The following is a 15,549-nucleotide window of genomic DNA, read 5'->3' as shown; positions in this document are numbered from 1 at the left end:
TAAGAACTCTTCCTTGTGTTTTATGGGTTCGCCCGCACTGGTGAGATAACCTGTCTCCTTTCATGGTGTAGTCTGGTCTAGCAAGGTCAGCCGCATGCACTAGTTCCTGCTTTAGTTCAATGAACGCCTGCTCTAGCTCAGGTGTCCATGTCAAAATGCCTGGCGTTAGGTTATCGTAGGAGGGTGGGGATACTTGGGGATACTTACCATTCTATCCAGGTTGCCATTATATGTGCACTTCAACCTTCTGACCTTAGCTATTTCCTGTTCTGCATCTGATAACCTCTTCCTGCCTTTTCATGTTCTGCCTTAGCCTCGTCTAATTCCTTTATTGCTCTAGCTGTAAAATCATTTAATGCCTGTCCCAAAGAAATCTGGTCATGGGGAGACAGTTCTTTATCCAACATCCATTTTCTCAACAGTTTCTCCGTTTCTGCCTTCACTTTTTCCCACTTTTTTTGGGTCTATCTCTAAGTCATCAACCGCTTTAGCCAAAATGATTATCTGTCTCTCCAATGTTTTCCATTGCCAATTCCCCACTCCAATTGTATTATCCAATTCTTTTCTAAATCTCTTTTACTGTATTCAGCCATGTTGATCAAAAACTGGTACTCACCAAGACATCTTCGAAGTTTTACTTGCTTGACTCACAATGCTGAGTTATCACCTGCTGCATGTGAGGAACTTCAAACTTATCACGAATGGGCGCTTTAGAGGACCACCCTCAGGGATTCCAACCTGCTGCTTTAGAGGACCACCCTCAGGGATTCCAACCTGCTGCTTTAGAGGACCACCCTCAGGGATTCCAACCTGCTGCTTTAGAGGACCACCCTCAGGGATTCCAACCTGCTGCTTTAGAGGACTTGAACCTCAGGGACTCCAACCTGGTACTTTAGAGGACTTGAACCTCAGGGACTCCAACCCGGTACTTTAGAGGACTTGAACCTCAGGGACTCCAACCTGGTACTTTAGAGGACTTGAACCTCAGGGACTCCAACCCTGTTTTAGGGAGAGCCAATCCCAAGGGCTTTCAACCCAGTCCTTATCCCATTCACTCGTCAGATGATGGGAGGGGTTGACCAATTCCCAGCAAAAACACAGACCCAATACCTTATTACCTTATATCACTCAGTATCACTTTACCATTTACCCAAAAACGTTTTCTTTCTTTAATACATCTTAAAAAGTAATATGAACAATACTAAGGCTAATAATTCCACACTGTGCTGTTCTGTGTTCCTGTGCTGTTCTGTGTTCCTGTGCTGTTCTGTGTTCCTGTGCTGTTCTGTGTTCCTGTGCTGTATGTAAATGGGGTTCTAGTAGCCAGATGGTCTGTGTAGAGCAGGTCAGTGGAAAGTTTCAGTTCTCTGCGTCTTCCTGTGAAACACTGTGACTCACAGAGGGTTAAACTCAGTTTGACCGTGTAGAGTCTCCGCCCAGCTCTGCCACGACAGCACAGAACCGGAGACTATAAAGCCCTGCCCAGTAGCAGAGCTCCCTCACAAGCCGATGAAACCTGATTCAACTACTACAAGTAACACAGCATCCGTTAGCACTTCCTCTACACACGTAGAACAGCAAGAGAGGGCTGGGGTGGGAGAACCCCAGAATCCTGGTGATCTAGCACCGACAGGTTTAAGGATTAGTGATGCAGGCCGTCATGTAGAGCCGGTCCACTGTGGGAACAATGGTCAACACCAGGGAGATCTGCAGGACCCCCATCCCAGCCCTCCATCTGGGAGAACTGGAAAAACGGTGAGTGAGCACTTTAGCCTTATCAGAGTCCTTTTTACTGCGAGGCTCTTTATCATGAGAGAGATTAAAAAAGAGATAACAGAAAAAAAACAGGAGTAAAGGAGAAAAAGAGGAAGATAAAAATGAAAAACAAATGAGAGGAAGAGAGAAAAGAGACACAACATAGAGAAATGTGTGTGTGTGTGTGTATGTGTGTGTGTGTGTGTGTGTGTGTGTGTGTGTGTGTGTTGTCGGGGGAATTATTATTCTGAAAGCTGATGTTTGGATCACAGGATTCCAGGAAGCGCACTTCCTCTTTCCCACCAGCAGAAGACGGAAGACAAGAGCACCATTCACCGTGAGTAGAACATGAACCTTAAACTGGGCGGGTCAGGTGGGCTGGTGGTCTGGGGTTTGTGGAGGGGCTGGTGGTGGTTCTGTTCCAGTGTGGCATCACTGGTTGAAGGAGGGAGAACAGTAGAACTTAGATCTACGACTAAACTCAGGAGAAAAATAGATAACTATCCAAATATTTGTATCCATGTTTTACACATTCCATCTCAGAGCTTATTATAAACCAACCGAGTATAATAATAATAATAACTAATTAAAAACCGCCCAAAAACACTTGATAAGATGATAAAGGAAAATGTTTAAGTGTAGTTGTTGAGGCAGTAAGTGTTTCTGAGCCTCCTGCACTTTTTCAGGTTAAATATACTTTACAGTAACCAGGGTTAATAAGCTGCTAACAGACCATTAAGAGCTGTGAACCTTCAGCTGAGCGAATGTTTATAAATGTCTGTGTCGTGGTAAAATGAACCAGTCAGACACAGAAAGCCTTTGAGAGAACTTTATTGAGTACACCAAGGGCGCACTGTCCCAGGCGCACTGCCCCAAAGAAGAATACATTCTGTTTATACAGGTTCCTCAGCCCAGCACGATCCCCTACATGGTTAAGTGGTTGTTTATTGGTTAATGTGTCTCCGAGCTACATTATTTAGTTGCTTCTAAGCCCTCCGTCTACTTCCTTGCCTGGTTTCACAACACGTATTCAGTCTGTGGCGCTAACCCCCTCCCTGGTGAGGTGTGTCGCGCCTTCCTCCACATCTTCCAACACTTAAGCTTCAATATATCAGTGCCTTCACAGTCTGGAAGCTGATGTGTTTGTTCATGTTTATAAATGATGCACAACAAAATGTAGACAGATCATCACAGTTCATTACTGAGAGGAATAAAAACGAGTGAAAAAAGAGAGAAAGATAAAGACGCGTCTCTTTAACAGTGGCAGTAGCTCCACATCGAGTCCAGTATTTATGGCTGAGTAATCAGATCAGTCCACTGTGAGGAAGAGCGTTGACTGGACCCTGGATGGAGAAGATGTGGAGATGGTGGACAGCTTCTCCTACAAAACACAACAAAGACCCAGCAGAACAAACCAAACTGAAGACCTGATTCGGGACACATGCTGAGAAGAACCAGTTCAGTGGGAAAGACCGGTGTGATCGGAAGAGCGGAGCGTAAAAGAGGACAAACAGCTACGAGATTGATGGAGACAGTCAGAGGACTCGTGAAGCAGCTGTGTCGGAAGCCTGAAGACCCAGACGGAAGACAGAGCGTTCTGGAGGAACACCTTCCATACGGTCACCAGGAGTCGGAAAGGACTTCACAGCACTTATTAATAATGATAATAATAAATACGTCAGTAAATCATTCGGTTCTAATTCGTATGATGAGTCTCATTAGCAGACGTGTTTATTCTGTAGCTGTGAACTGAAGTGAAGTGGAAATGATACACAACAGTTTCTGCTCTGCTCATTTCAGTTCACACTGCCAGACTGAAGTGGCACCAATCAGGTTTTTGGCCTTAATGTGACTCTTCAGACCAGATGCGAGTCTGATTCGTGGCAGTGAATGCTAAGATCGGATTTCAGGATTTGAGCGGCGAGGCTTGTGATGTGAACGCAGCCGAAAGCACTGTGAATATGCTCTGGAGTTTCATCCGATTTCTCTGTCTGAAAACGTGATGATCTGAAATCAACGAGCTCAGAAACGACAGCAGCTCAGCGCTCATGAACTGATGGGATCACAGCTATAAATGATCTGTTAGTGCGTTATTAAAGACAGATATTATCCCCATGTTTTTAAGGGACATGAGCGTAAATCTCACATGATCACTAACTGCTCCACCGGCATTTAGCTGGTTTGTGAACGTGTTTTCAGCAAGAAATACGAACGTGTTTTTAAAAAAACTGTGAAATTTCAACATTTGTTATGTTGTAACTGCACAATTCCAATTAAATATGTGGTTTAACTGATTTTCACATCGTTACATTCCACTTTCATTACGTTTCACACAGTGTCCTTCAAACCATCATAGGGTGTTTATGTCACATAAAAGCGCCTTTATGAAGCATTATAGGACTCAAAGGAAGTGTTGTTGAATGCTGTTGTGATCTCCAGGGTAAAACATCAACGGTTGGATAGCCAGCATGCAGTGGATTATTTGCGGTGAGTAATAAAGATAAATAACGTTAACATTTACACTTCATCATCATAACAACGCCGTACTACAGCTTTATTAATACGGCTCTGTACTCTTTTACAGGAAGGAATGGCTGGAGATTAGGAAAGTGCCCAAAGTCAACAAAAAAAAATGGGTTTATTATTGTAGAGATAAAAATGTTATAAAATACTTAGGCCTAACTAAGAGTATAGAGTCTGTCAGAAAAATACTAGATAGAAATAATAATAACAGTCCTAACTCCAATCTTTGTGATGACCGTTATATCAGAGGTATCATTCTTAACGTAATAGAACAGGTAGAAGTACCTGATAAAAACAAACAATATGCTCTTGCATTCTTAACAGACTCAGATCAAAGATTACAGTGGAAAATTACTCCAGAGATCCCAGATCAAGACAATCATCTGCATAGTGAGGATTTTATACTTAAAGAAATAATAGAAAGGTTAGAAAGTGGAGGGTTTACTAAAAACAGTCATCTTTATATATATTCTCTAAACAGTCCCTGCATAGGCAGAAAACATGACCACCCCTGCATCTTTCTGTTATACTGTTTATCCTGCGTTCTGTTTAAACGGTATGAAATTCAAACATACATCGGTTTCTCAATATATTATGGCTTTGCAGGACCCATCAGTGGCCTTTTAGCTAATAACAAAGACCATCAACAAGTCAAACAAGCTATAAAAGAAAGTGAGAAGTCCAGCCCTCGATACAAATTTAGTCTGAAAAACACAAAGAAGTTTAACGTTTGTAATTGTGTTAAAAATGCCATTGAAGGTGAAGACCAGACAGCACTCTTACAAAGACTAGATACATTTAAACCAGGGGTCTACAAGTCTTTTAACACATTAGATGGCTGGAAAAATGAGCTTAATGAAATACTAATCACTGAAGAAAAGAAATTTGAGGAGCTGCTGAGAGAAATAGCTGATGAAGATCGTTATGAACGTATCCGTCAAGCTTTTAGATCTGGCTTTGAGGAATGGTGGAATGCTAGTGTAGGTCTAGCATTACTGAGTGAACATATAAACAGAACAGCTCTTCAGTTCTTCATTCAGGACAGCCAGGACCTTCTGCCACAGCTTTTAACAGAAGGTAGTACCAGTCTGCCGCAGGCCAGCTTTCTAAAGTTTATTGAAGTCCCTCTTCCTGAATTTAGCTGAAAATGGATAAGAATTGAACGCTATTGAAACACGCTGCAATAAAAAACCCAAAACCCAGCTGTGTGCCTGAGCCTCATCTTCCCCTCACTCTGCAACACAGACATGCCTAAACATCAGTGTGAACTACTGCGGATGTTCATGTCTAACTCATTTCTGCACGGACTGCACTCTATAAGCCTGTAATAAAGGGGTAATAATATGGTAATGTCATGGTAACAATAACTAGTCAGGGTAACGTAAAGGAAACAAATCCTAAACACCCGTCAATAAAATGTTTCACATTTCTAGAAATACGGTGTTCAGCTCTCGCAGCATCAGGCCAGGACGGTCACTGGGTAACAGGCTGCTGAACTCACCCCTGAGGGATGGGGGAGATCAGCTGAGGGCGAAATGAACTGCAGTGGAAAGACGGCAGCAGATGATCAGGAGGGGTCTTTAAGGTTTCACATCACCCTGAAGTCTGTTTAGAGTCTGTTCTTGGTTCATGGTCTAATTAGTGTAGATTGAAGTCTAGTTACAGTTTTTTTCTGTTGTTTAATGTAAAAAAATGAAAAGCTGGTGTTGAGCAGGCCGATCACGTGCGGCCAGTAACACAGCAGGACCAGCGAGCCATCCCCACCACAGGCTGAGCTCCAGCATCCCAGGTTTTAATGTTCATGCCAAGCTTTATTCATGGAAAGTTGGAGATCATATAAACACTGTGAGGAGGTCTTCAGTAGGTGGTCTCTAAAAACTCTTCTAGGGACATGAACTTTGTGCCATAATGAAAATCTTCGTAGAGTGTTATTAGCGCTCCTTACTGCTTGGCTGTTGACTACTGTGATGGTTTGGTAAGGAAGGAGTTGTGGGAAACAGCACTTCAAACAAATGCTCTTTTACTGAACACAGCAGCCGCCGATGCTGCCGCCCAGCTCTGCTGAACAGCCGAAATAGCAGGCAGGTCGTCCGTCAACAGCCAATCAGACCTCCCTGTTAGACACCAACACTGCACCACAAAACACCCACAAAAAATCCCCACTTACCAACTCAGGATAACACAGAACAGCACATATACCACCCATCAAACATTTCAGAGCAGCTGATGCCAGAGCTTCACAGACGGTTGGAAGAGCCAGAAGGGCTGCCAGAGAGCAAAGAAGCTGGTAGAACCCAAATAGGATCACTCGCTCTTCCCTGGACCAGACTAACCTTCACCTCATGAAAGGGTCTTCAATAAAATCTAGATAACAATGAAAACTCACGTGATATGAAGGTTCTTTCTCACACATGTATTTTACAAACATGGTTCTTTAACTAACGGTTCTTCTATGTGTTCTAAATACCAACACCAAAGAAAAAAGGGGTTCTGAAGAATAAAAATACAGTTCATAGGTTCAGTTTGCCTCTTTTAACTTTAAGTAGAGTAAAAGCCTGGAGGCGAGGTGGGGTGTGTGGAGCCAGTACAGCTTAGAACAGATCATTTCAGTGGATTATGGTTCAGTTATGATCCCTGACTAAAGGTACTGAGATGGAGCCTTGAGGGTTCCACCCCAGTGGCCAGAGGGGAACCGACCCAGAGAGTCTAGAACCTTTCTTTCTGAGAATGCATGACTGACATCTGTTCCTTGTGACTTACATCTGGAGTCCAATCAAGACTGATGGAGAAGTATTTTGCTAACTGGATATGTCTCACAATGGTGCGTGATGTTTCTGCAGAGATGATCTGAATGAGCTCGTTTTGTGTCTGATGACTGAGGTGGTGTGTGTGAGAACTTTCATCTGTTACTTTGGCCATTTCTCCATTACAGGCTCATATGTTGCCATAAGCTCGACTGTCAGGCTCATAAAGACGGCCAGAAGCCGGTGAGAGTGTGATTGAGAGTAAGCGTTTGAGAACATCTCACCACTTTTTCCTTTCTGCCTCTAGTAAGGTCAACTCCTGGTGATCTATTGCCATGCCCTTCTTTAGCCGTGTGTCCAGTTCTCTCCTCTAAGCATGCACTGTTTATGGTCTTGGCTACACTCATGACCCCTCGAACTGCTGCTGATGTTAGACCAATCACTGTGGCCCTCTGCAGTCAGCTTTACACTCACCGGCCACTTCATTAGGTACACCTTGCTAGTAAAAGGCTAGACCCCCTTTTGCCTTCAGAACTGTCTTAATTCTTCGTGGCAGACTTTCAACAAGGTGTTGGAAACGTTCCTCAGAGATTCTGGTTGGTTATTTGAGTTCCTGCTGCCTTTCTATCATCAGGAACCAGTCTGCCCATTCTCCTCTGACCTCTCACATCAACAAGGCATTTTCGTCCACACAACTGACCGCTCACTGGATATTTCCTCTTTTTCGGACCGTTCTCTGTGAACCCTAGAGATGGTTGAGCGTGAAAATCCCAGTAGATCAGCAGTTTCTGAAATACTCAGACCAGCCCGTCTGGCACCAACAACCACGCCACGTTCAAAGTCCCTTAAATCTGATGCTCGGCCTGCACTTCAGCAAGTTGACTTGACCACCTCTACATGCCTAAATGCAGTGAGCTGCGGCCGTGTGATTGGCTGATCAGCTATTTGTGTTACCAAGCAACTGAACAATGATCAATGAAGTGGCTGGTGAGTGTATTTCCTTCATAATAAAAGCTTGATTTTGAAAGGACGTCTCTGCTCAGTTTCCACATGATCAGCATCTAAACTGTGTGCTGGCCACAGAGCAGGATCAGTTGGAGGACCACATGTGTCTCTACAGTGTCACTTGCTGATGGCCTTCAGTGACGGGACTGGCTCTGCCTTCAGAAGCGGTGCTTGTGTGAGGTTGAGTTGTAACTGTACCTGATCTGGTAGTTGATGGTGGTTGGTCAGGGCTGGTTGCTGTTGCAGAGTCTACAGACCTGCTGGTTGGTGGTTGATGTTGTGTGCTTGATCTGCTGGTGGATGGTTGATCATCTGAATCTTCCTCCTGGCCTTGAGCTCCTCCTTGCATGTGTCTAAGCATTGACTCTGCATTCAGAAATACAAGACAAAGTACTCAGGGATTCTATACTGAAATACAGTTTTGAACCATGGTACAGAAATACTGCCTACATTAATATTAATATTAATACTATAGATTTATCTAGGCCTGTGTGTAAATCACTGGTACATGACAAAATTCTAAACTCTATTTTACCTCTATAGACACACATGGGGCACAATATAAAAATTCCGTACATAATTTGAAAACTATGAATATGAAGGGGGAAAATCTACATTAAATCTACATTAAAATCTACTGTAAGATTGAATTTTTCACCAGCAGATGTCGCCCTTCACCTATGAACCTCTTGGAAACTCGAGAAACGCCTGTCTTCTTTGTCGTGCCACATCACATTCAGCTGCAAGGTTTGTTCAGAGTTCACGTTACCAAGAACCGTTTTCCATTCATCAGCTCGTTGCTTTGAGAACGTGTCACCTGTCGCGCTCCACACTCGTGGGTTCATAATACATCAACACCTAATGAACCTCCTGAAAATACAGCATGCTGAGTAAACTTGGCCGATGACATATGTAAGAGTAGCGGTCGAAAAAGGGCTGAAAAACTAATTCAATTAATTCAATTAAACTAATTAAAGTTGAGTATGAACTTTTCCTGACAGAGTGGAAAAGTGAGTGGACAATTTAAAGGAATAAAACGGTAACACTTTACAATACGGTTCCTTAATTAATGCTTAAGTACTCATTAACTAAGCTCTAGGTAATAAAGAATTACGATCATAGTTCTTCATTAATTACTCTTCACTATAATAAACTGTTATGTTCGTTCAAGTGTAATTAATTAATAACCAGTCTTCAACTATTGTATTAATTACAAGTTTAATCTCCCCTTAAATAATGCTTTAATACTTAATAACTTAAGAATAAGTAATCAAACATTAGCGTAATGGTTTTCCATCTAGTACTCCTCATTATAATGATCTGTAGTGCTTTTGAAAGCGTATTAATTGAGTAACCAATCATGGACTATTGTGGTAACTACATGTTTAAGGTTTTCTTAAGTAATTATTAACTACAAAGAAATTAAATCCACAAACAGTGAGAATGAATGAGAAACAGTTGCAGCAGATACCTTTTTAAGATAATGATATTTTAGTGTACATGCCTTCACCATTCAAGTATATTTCCACTATTAATACATATCGCTGCTTTTGGAAGAAAGACTTGTATATGCAGTTTTATTGTTCTTCAGTTTCCAGCATTAATGGAAAATACCTGAATTTCTGTACATTGTGTGTAAATTTCATGGCAAATGGACCAACTTAAATAACCCAAAATCTTCTCTTGTAAAGTCATCATTTTGTTCTGACAACAGCAATATATTGGTTTTGATGTACCATTATGGTGAGATAATATGTGGATAGCACTAAACGTTTACAAACTGAAGCACTGAATACACAAAATTATTCTAACTATACTTCTTCACCTGCCAGGGAACGAGAGAAAATCTCACATGGTTCTATATATAGGCTTGCCTCTCTTATTTGTTTAATGTCCAGGTGGACCATAAGCAGGGCAAGAGAACAGATCGTACTAAATAGATTATGTGATGCTCATAAAATGCAAGTTTTAGTTAAAGAGAGTTTAGTGTTGTGTAGTGTAATAGCTCTTCTCTCCATTTCTTAAAGTCACCAGTTAGGTTGTGATTGGTTACTGGTCTTTCCAAGTGTCACCTGGGAAAAAACTAAAATACACACACACACACACACACACACACACACACTACACCAAACATGTTTACAAGTACTTGGTGCCCAGTCTTCAACAGGTATATTCGTTTCTTACACTGCTCTTACTTAGTCATTAATGAAGTATAAATTACTCGTATGTCGCTATTACTTATTATTCTTTGTGACCCCACAAGTAAAGTGAAAAGTGAATGATCTTAAACACACTATTAAGTACTTAGTAACTACTTAAGAACTAACAGTAACTGATTGCTGATTATCAATACTAAAGTGTTAATTGCTAGTACTTATGAGGGAAGGTGAAAATCCCTATTTACATATACAATCAATTATTTGGGAATCAATTCATTGTGTTAATAAACAATATAAGAACATTTCCCCCTACTTTTCAGAATAAAAGAGCTCTGATTTCTGTTTATTCACAACAGTGTAGCAAACACAACTGCAATCATATGAGCATGATTTAGAACTACTACATTTCACAGAACTTGGTGTAGTTCGAACAGTAACACAACATTTAATTTTGAACATTACACAACAAATATCTCTTCCAGACTGCATACTAATCCTGTAAACAAGAACTTTCAGTACTCAAAGTGCATAAACTGTGTATTACATCCACATAATTCCTGCCCTATGAAGAAAACTAAAAATACAGAAAATGTGTTGATAGTGCATATTCTATTTACATGTAACTGACTGATACATCTAAATCAGGCAAATTCACCTTTTTTTAGCACACTCTTAATCACAGGCAAAATATCTGATATTTATTTGCACTTTGCAATTTTTTGGCTAGCAAACTATTTTTAATCCATCAGTGACACTGACTCAAAAAACCTCAGCAACATTTTGTGTTACATCACTCATTACATTATAACACACAATCTACACTGAGAAAGTGCCACCACCAAATAATATCTCCCTAGTGGTCGTCCCTTTCCATTAATGGACAGGTTAAATAATGGCCATTTTGAGTAACAATAGATAGGCTATCCAAATTCCAAATGATTTGTCTATACAGGAAAACACCGCCGTATGTCTTGTAACAAACGTCCAATAGGACCATCAGAGTGGTTCTTTCCCAGCCAGTATGTCCACTCGATAACTGAAAGATGCTCCTTCAACAGTTTTTCAGTTCGGTTTCCCCGAAGTCTCCAGATTTGGCCTTTATAGATAGCCCAGGCTCTTTCTAAATGTTGCGTGTGGCCACCACTCAGAGGGTCAACAAACATCTCCTGTGGTTGACGCTGAAATGCATATACCCTGCATTATCAAGTGCCCCCATACACGCCCTCCATTGATCACTGATAATTGTTGACCCTCTACGAACATGCCTTCTGATTATTGGGAGCAAGTGACGTCGTGATCTTTTTTCCACCAGTCTGAGAATGGGCCTTCTCCTGTCCTCTCTCACACCCAGTAATCCAAAAACCCACTTTCTTCTTTTCCAGGTGCACCCAAATCTACCACGACCATACTGTCAAAAAAACACACTGCAATTATTACAATATTTTCAACATTAGTTCTTATATACATGCAGCTCAAGTTTAATACTTTATCAGCATCTCTGAGTTTGACGTGTTTACTGTATAGGCACACAACTACCATGCATTTCATAATATGTTGACATGTCCACTTAATAAATTGAAAGCAATTCACAATAAAAAAACTTAAATAAGTCTAATACTGAGCCAAAAGATAATAATACTTACAGAAAAAGATTAAAATCTGACTATGATTAAGATGTGGATGATCACTGTAGTTTATCTGCACTGCCTTACTGCCTTAGCTGTAGACCACCAAAGAGGTTCTTTTGTTGTCCCACAAAATTTCTTAAATGAATACTCCAAAGTTTTAACCTCACCTATATGTACTGTATCTATATAAGGTGAACAAAGTACAGTATTTCTGGACTTGAGTATTTCTACTTAAAAAAGTACAAAAATACTTGGTTTCAATAACATAACTGGATAACCAAAATAATATTGCAAAATATCAACAATGACTCAAATTACTGAACTACATCAACAAACAAGTACTATAATACTTTTAATCAAGTAGAAATATAGGTAGAATATTTACACTTTTACTAACAAAAAAAAAATTATAAATACAGTATCTCACAAAAGTGAGTACACCCCTCACATTTCTGCAATTATTTTATTATATCTTTTCATGGGACGACACTATAGAAATGAAACTTGGATATAACTTAACACATCAATGTCTAAATAACTGGCAGCACAAGTGAGTACAGGTCACAATGAACATGTTCAAATTGTGCCTAATTGTGTCGTCGTCCCTCCCTGGTGTCATGTGACACATTAAGAGTTACAGGGTTCCAGGTGTGAATGGGGAGCAGGGCTGTTAAATTTGGTGTTTTGGGTACAAATCGCTCACACTGACCACTGGATATTCAACATGGCACCTCATGGCAAAGAATCTCTGAAGATGTGAGAAATAGAGTTGTTGCTCTCCACAAAGACGCCTAGGCTATAAGAAGACTGCTAACACCCTGAAGCTGAGCTATAGCACAGTGGCCAAGGTCATACAGCGGTTTTCCAGGACAGGTTCCACTCGGAACAGGCCTCGCCAGGGTTGACCAAATAAGTTGAGTCCACATGTTCAGCATTATATCTAAAGGATGACCTCAAAAAATAGATGCATGAGTGCTGCCAACATTGCTTCCAACTTCCAACTGTGCAGTGCAAGGGGTTCCTAAGAACACCTGCACTAGAACTTAATCTGCATCACAGTTCTCACCACTATGCTTGGGCAGAGACTTAATGTTTGATACTGCACATGCCAGTAGCAACAACAGCTCAGAAACAACTGACTATGAATAGCTGAGTACAACTTCCATGAGCACTTGGACTTAATGAATGGTGAAGCACAGACACAGACACAAAAAGGTTATCTTTATTGTATTCATATAGGTTTCACGTCTCCTTGCATGTATAACAAAATTGTGGCATTATACACCCCTGATCTATGTGTTTCAAGGCAATAGGTTTTACAGAATTTTCTAAGCATAGGTAAACATACGGTATGATAAGAGATGTAGGTTAGGTTGAAAACTTTGAAGTATTCCTTTAAAGTTTGTGCCAGGCTGAACAGCTCACTGTAACACACACCCTATGGGACCCAAACATCAGTTAAAACACATAAAGCCAGATCTGAACTTGGAGCTATTATTACCAAGATCTAATATAAATCAGTGTTAAACAGCTGATCTTACCTTACGTTTATGACAGAAGTTACTTTCATCTATTATCACAAATTCTCTCTGTCCTCCCAGTCGCTGCCCTGTGCTTCTCCTCTTTCTTTTTACTGCACTTCTGCAGACCATTCGCAGGTTTTTACTCATTTTCGATAGTGTGCGTGTGCTTCCAGAAACACGATCTTGTATCAAATCGATTTGCCGCAGCCGTAACCCTTGTGCAAACCTATAAACAAATAGTGTAACTAATGAAAGGCACCACTTTTAGCTAGTTTCTGCTTAAATCTTATAGAGTGAGTGACTGAGTGCCACCCAATCAGTGACTGAATGAGCTTGTGCGTGAGTTACAAGTCAGGTTTATGAGGTTCTTTGCACTTAATAAAAATAGCAACATATCAGAAATGTATTGTAACATTTTTGTCTTATGTGTCAAGAGAAAGACCTTTTTGTTATTCTAGTTTTCTTTCAAACATTTATTAAAAAAGAACAATCAAAGCAAAATGTGTAAGTGTTTTTGTTGTTTGTTAACATGAGTAGTAAAAAAAAATGTGTATATAGGCAAAGACCTCATATGCCTCTAGGTATTTATGGATCGGTTTACTGGACAAGGATTAAGCATAGTCCTAGACCACAAAGCTTTCAGTTAAAAACTGCGACATGAACGCTTACATTTGCACACTTATAGCATAAAAATAGCATCAAATAATGACCAACCAGATTCCAGTTTTTAACCTGTTGTATATGTAAATGCACATCCAATGATACAACCATATTTATAACAAAGATTCTGAAAATACTGAACTCTGAAATGCAAAGAACTAGCTGTTGACATAGCTGTAGGTAAATTTAATCCAGTTTGGTAGACTTCTCTTGCTCCTCTCAAACATGGATCCTGATCTGACTGACTTCTTGACCGTTTTCCCTCTGTGGGTCTTATGCCGACACTCCCTGGGAACGAAATGCCAGAGAGAGTATGTTAAAATAGATAACGCTGCCATTCTGAGGTACTATTCGCTGAACACTGAAACTTTCAGGTTACGCCACCACAGATAAACAGATCTTCTCATTCATCAATAAAGTAACATTTACACATCCTCTAGCTAGGTTTTGTTCAAATTGGCCATATAGAGCTGTAAAATGTATTTAACGAAAGTTGCACTACTGAATGTATTCATTATTTTAGGGAATAACGTTATGGGTTTTCAAGCTAACAGTGTTAAAACAGCATTAATATTAAACCACGTTAAATGCGAAGCTGAAGCTTTTTGTTCGCCTGCTTCTAACCCCAATTTCCAGTTCCACCTTAAAAGGAGCAGCAGTTACATTCTGGCGCCCGTAATGGCTGTCCTCTAACTGCTGCACCGCTTAAGGTGGTACGGAAAATTCGGGTGAGAAGCCGACAGTGTAGGACCGGTTTCGGCCTTATTGTTAGCAAAGCAGCCCACAGAAGTAGGCGAGCTGTTATTTTTCAAATATCGATAAAGAATAATTACATGCAGCTACAACTCACCACTGTGCTCCGTCACGCAGCTCCAGTCTCGGCTTTATTTGCATTTTTCGCTTGCAAAGTCTGCACTTTATTCTTCTTTTCAAAAGTCTTTTTTCCTGGAGCCGTTTTATTAGTCTTGCCGTCCTTTTTTTCGTTGGCCTGCCATCACAAAGGTCAAGCATTTTTCTTGCCAAATCCATTCCCTGAACTTTTTACCATATGCTCAATTTCTGCTCAGTAAAAAAACCGGCGCGAAGCTGCTCGTTGGAGTCATGTGACAAAATCGCCCAGCCTTAGCGCGCCTGCTCTAAACATACGCAGCTATATTTTAAATGAGACCCCGAAACATGATAAGAGCGCTTCGAGGTGTCCAGCTGTCTGGAGTAGCTCCCATCTTGGCCTCTGTGGTCACATTCGATAACACTCTTAATCCGACTTCAGCGCACTTTCTAGAAGTGACTGAGCCTGGAATCGAGCCTACGCGGGGGGCGCTGATCCCGTGCAGGTTCCCGGAGTCAGGAGGAGAGAGCGGCATGGAGGGCGAGCGGAAAAGCAAAAGAATTGACGAGCGGAAACGAAAAGCCATCGATGAAAACTCTGCTGGTAGGTAGCGTTAAGAAACTTGTAGCTAGCTAATATGAGGACAACACAGGCTGTTATGCTGGCTGACATGAAATATTTAGGTAACTAGTTAACCTAGTTAACCGAGGTAGCTTAGCTTAG

At 40.9% G+C, this 15,549-nt stretch overlaps 1 protein-coding gene across 1 annotated transcript; it reads left to right on the top strand.

The window, feature by feature from the left end:
• The first annotated feature begins 1,488 nt into the window (after positions 1-1,488).
• Positions 1,489-5,480, top strand: LOC108415758. Its single transcript, XM_017688803.2, has 4 exons — positions 1,489-1,755; positions 2,028-2,092; positions 4,195-4,242; positions 4,340-5,480. Exons 1-4 carry the CDS (start codon positions 1,510-1,512, stop codon positions 5,421-5,423), a joined length of 1,443 nt encoding a protein of 480 aa, XP_017544292.2. The 5' UTR covers positions 1,489-1,509; the 3' UTR covers positions 5,424-5,480.
• Positions 5,481-15,549: the final 10,069 nt, after the last annotated feature.

Source organism: Pygocentrus nattereri, chromosome 11 (genome assembly GCF_015220715.1).
Source record: "Pygocentrus nattereri isolate fPygNat1 chromosome 11, fPygNat1.pri, whole genome shotgun sequence".
NCBI lineage: Eukaryota > Metazoa > Chordata > Actinopteri > Characiformes > Serrasalmidae > Pygocentrus > Pygocentrus nattereri.
The sequence above is the reverse complement of the archived record's forward strand: the minus strand, read 5'-3'. Positions and strand labels throughout refer to the sequence as shown.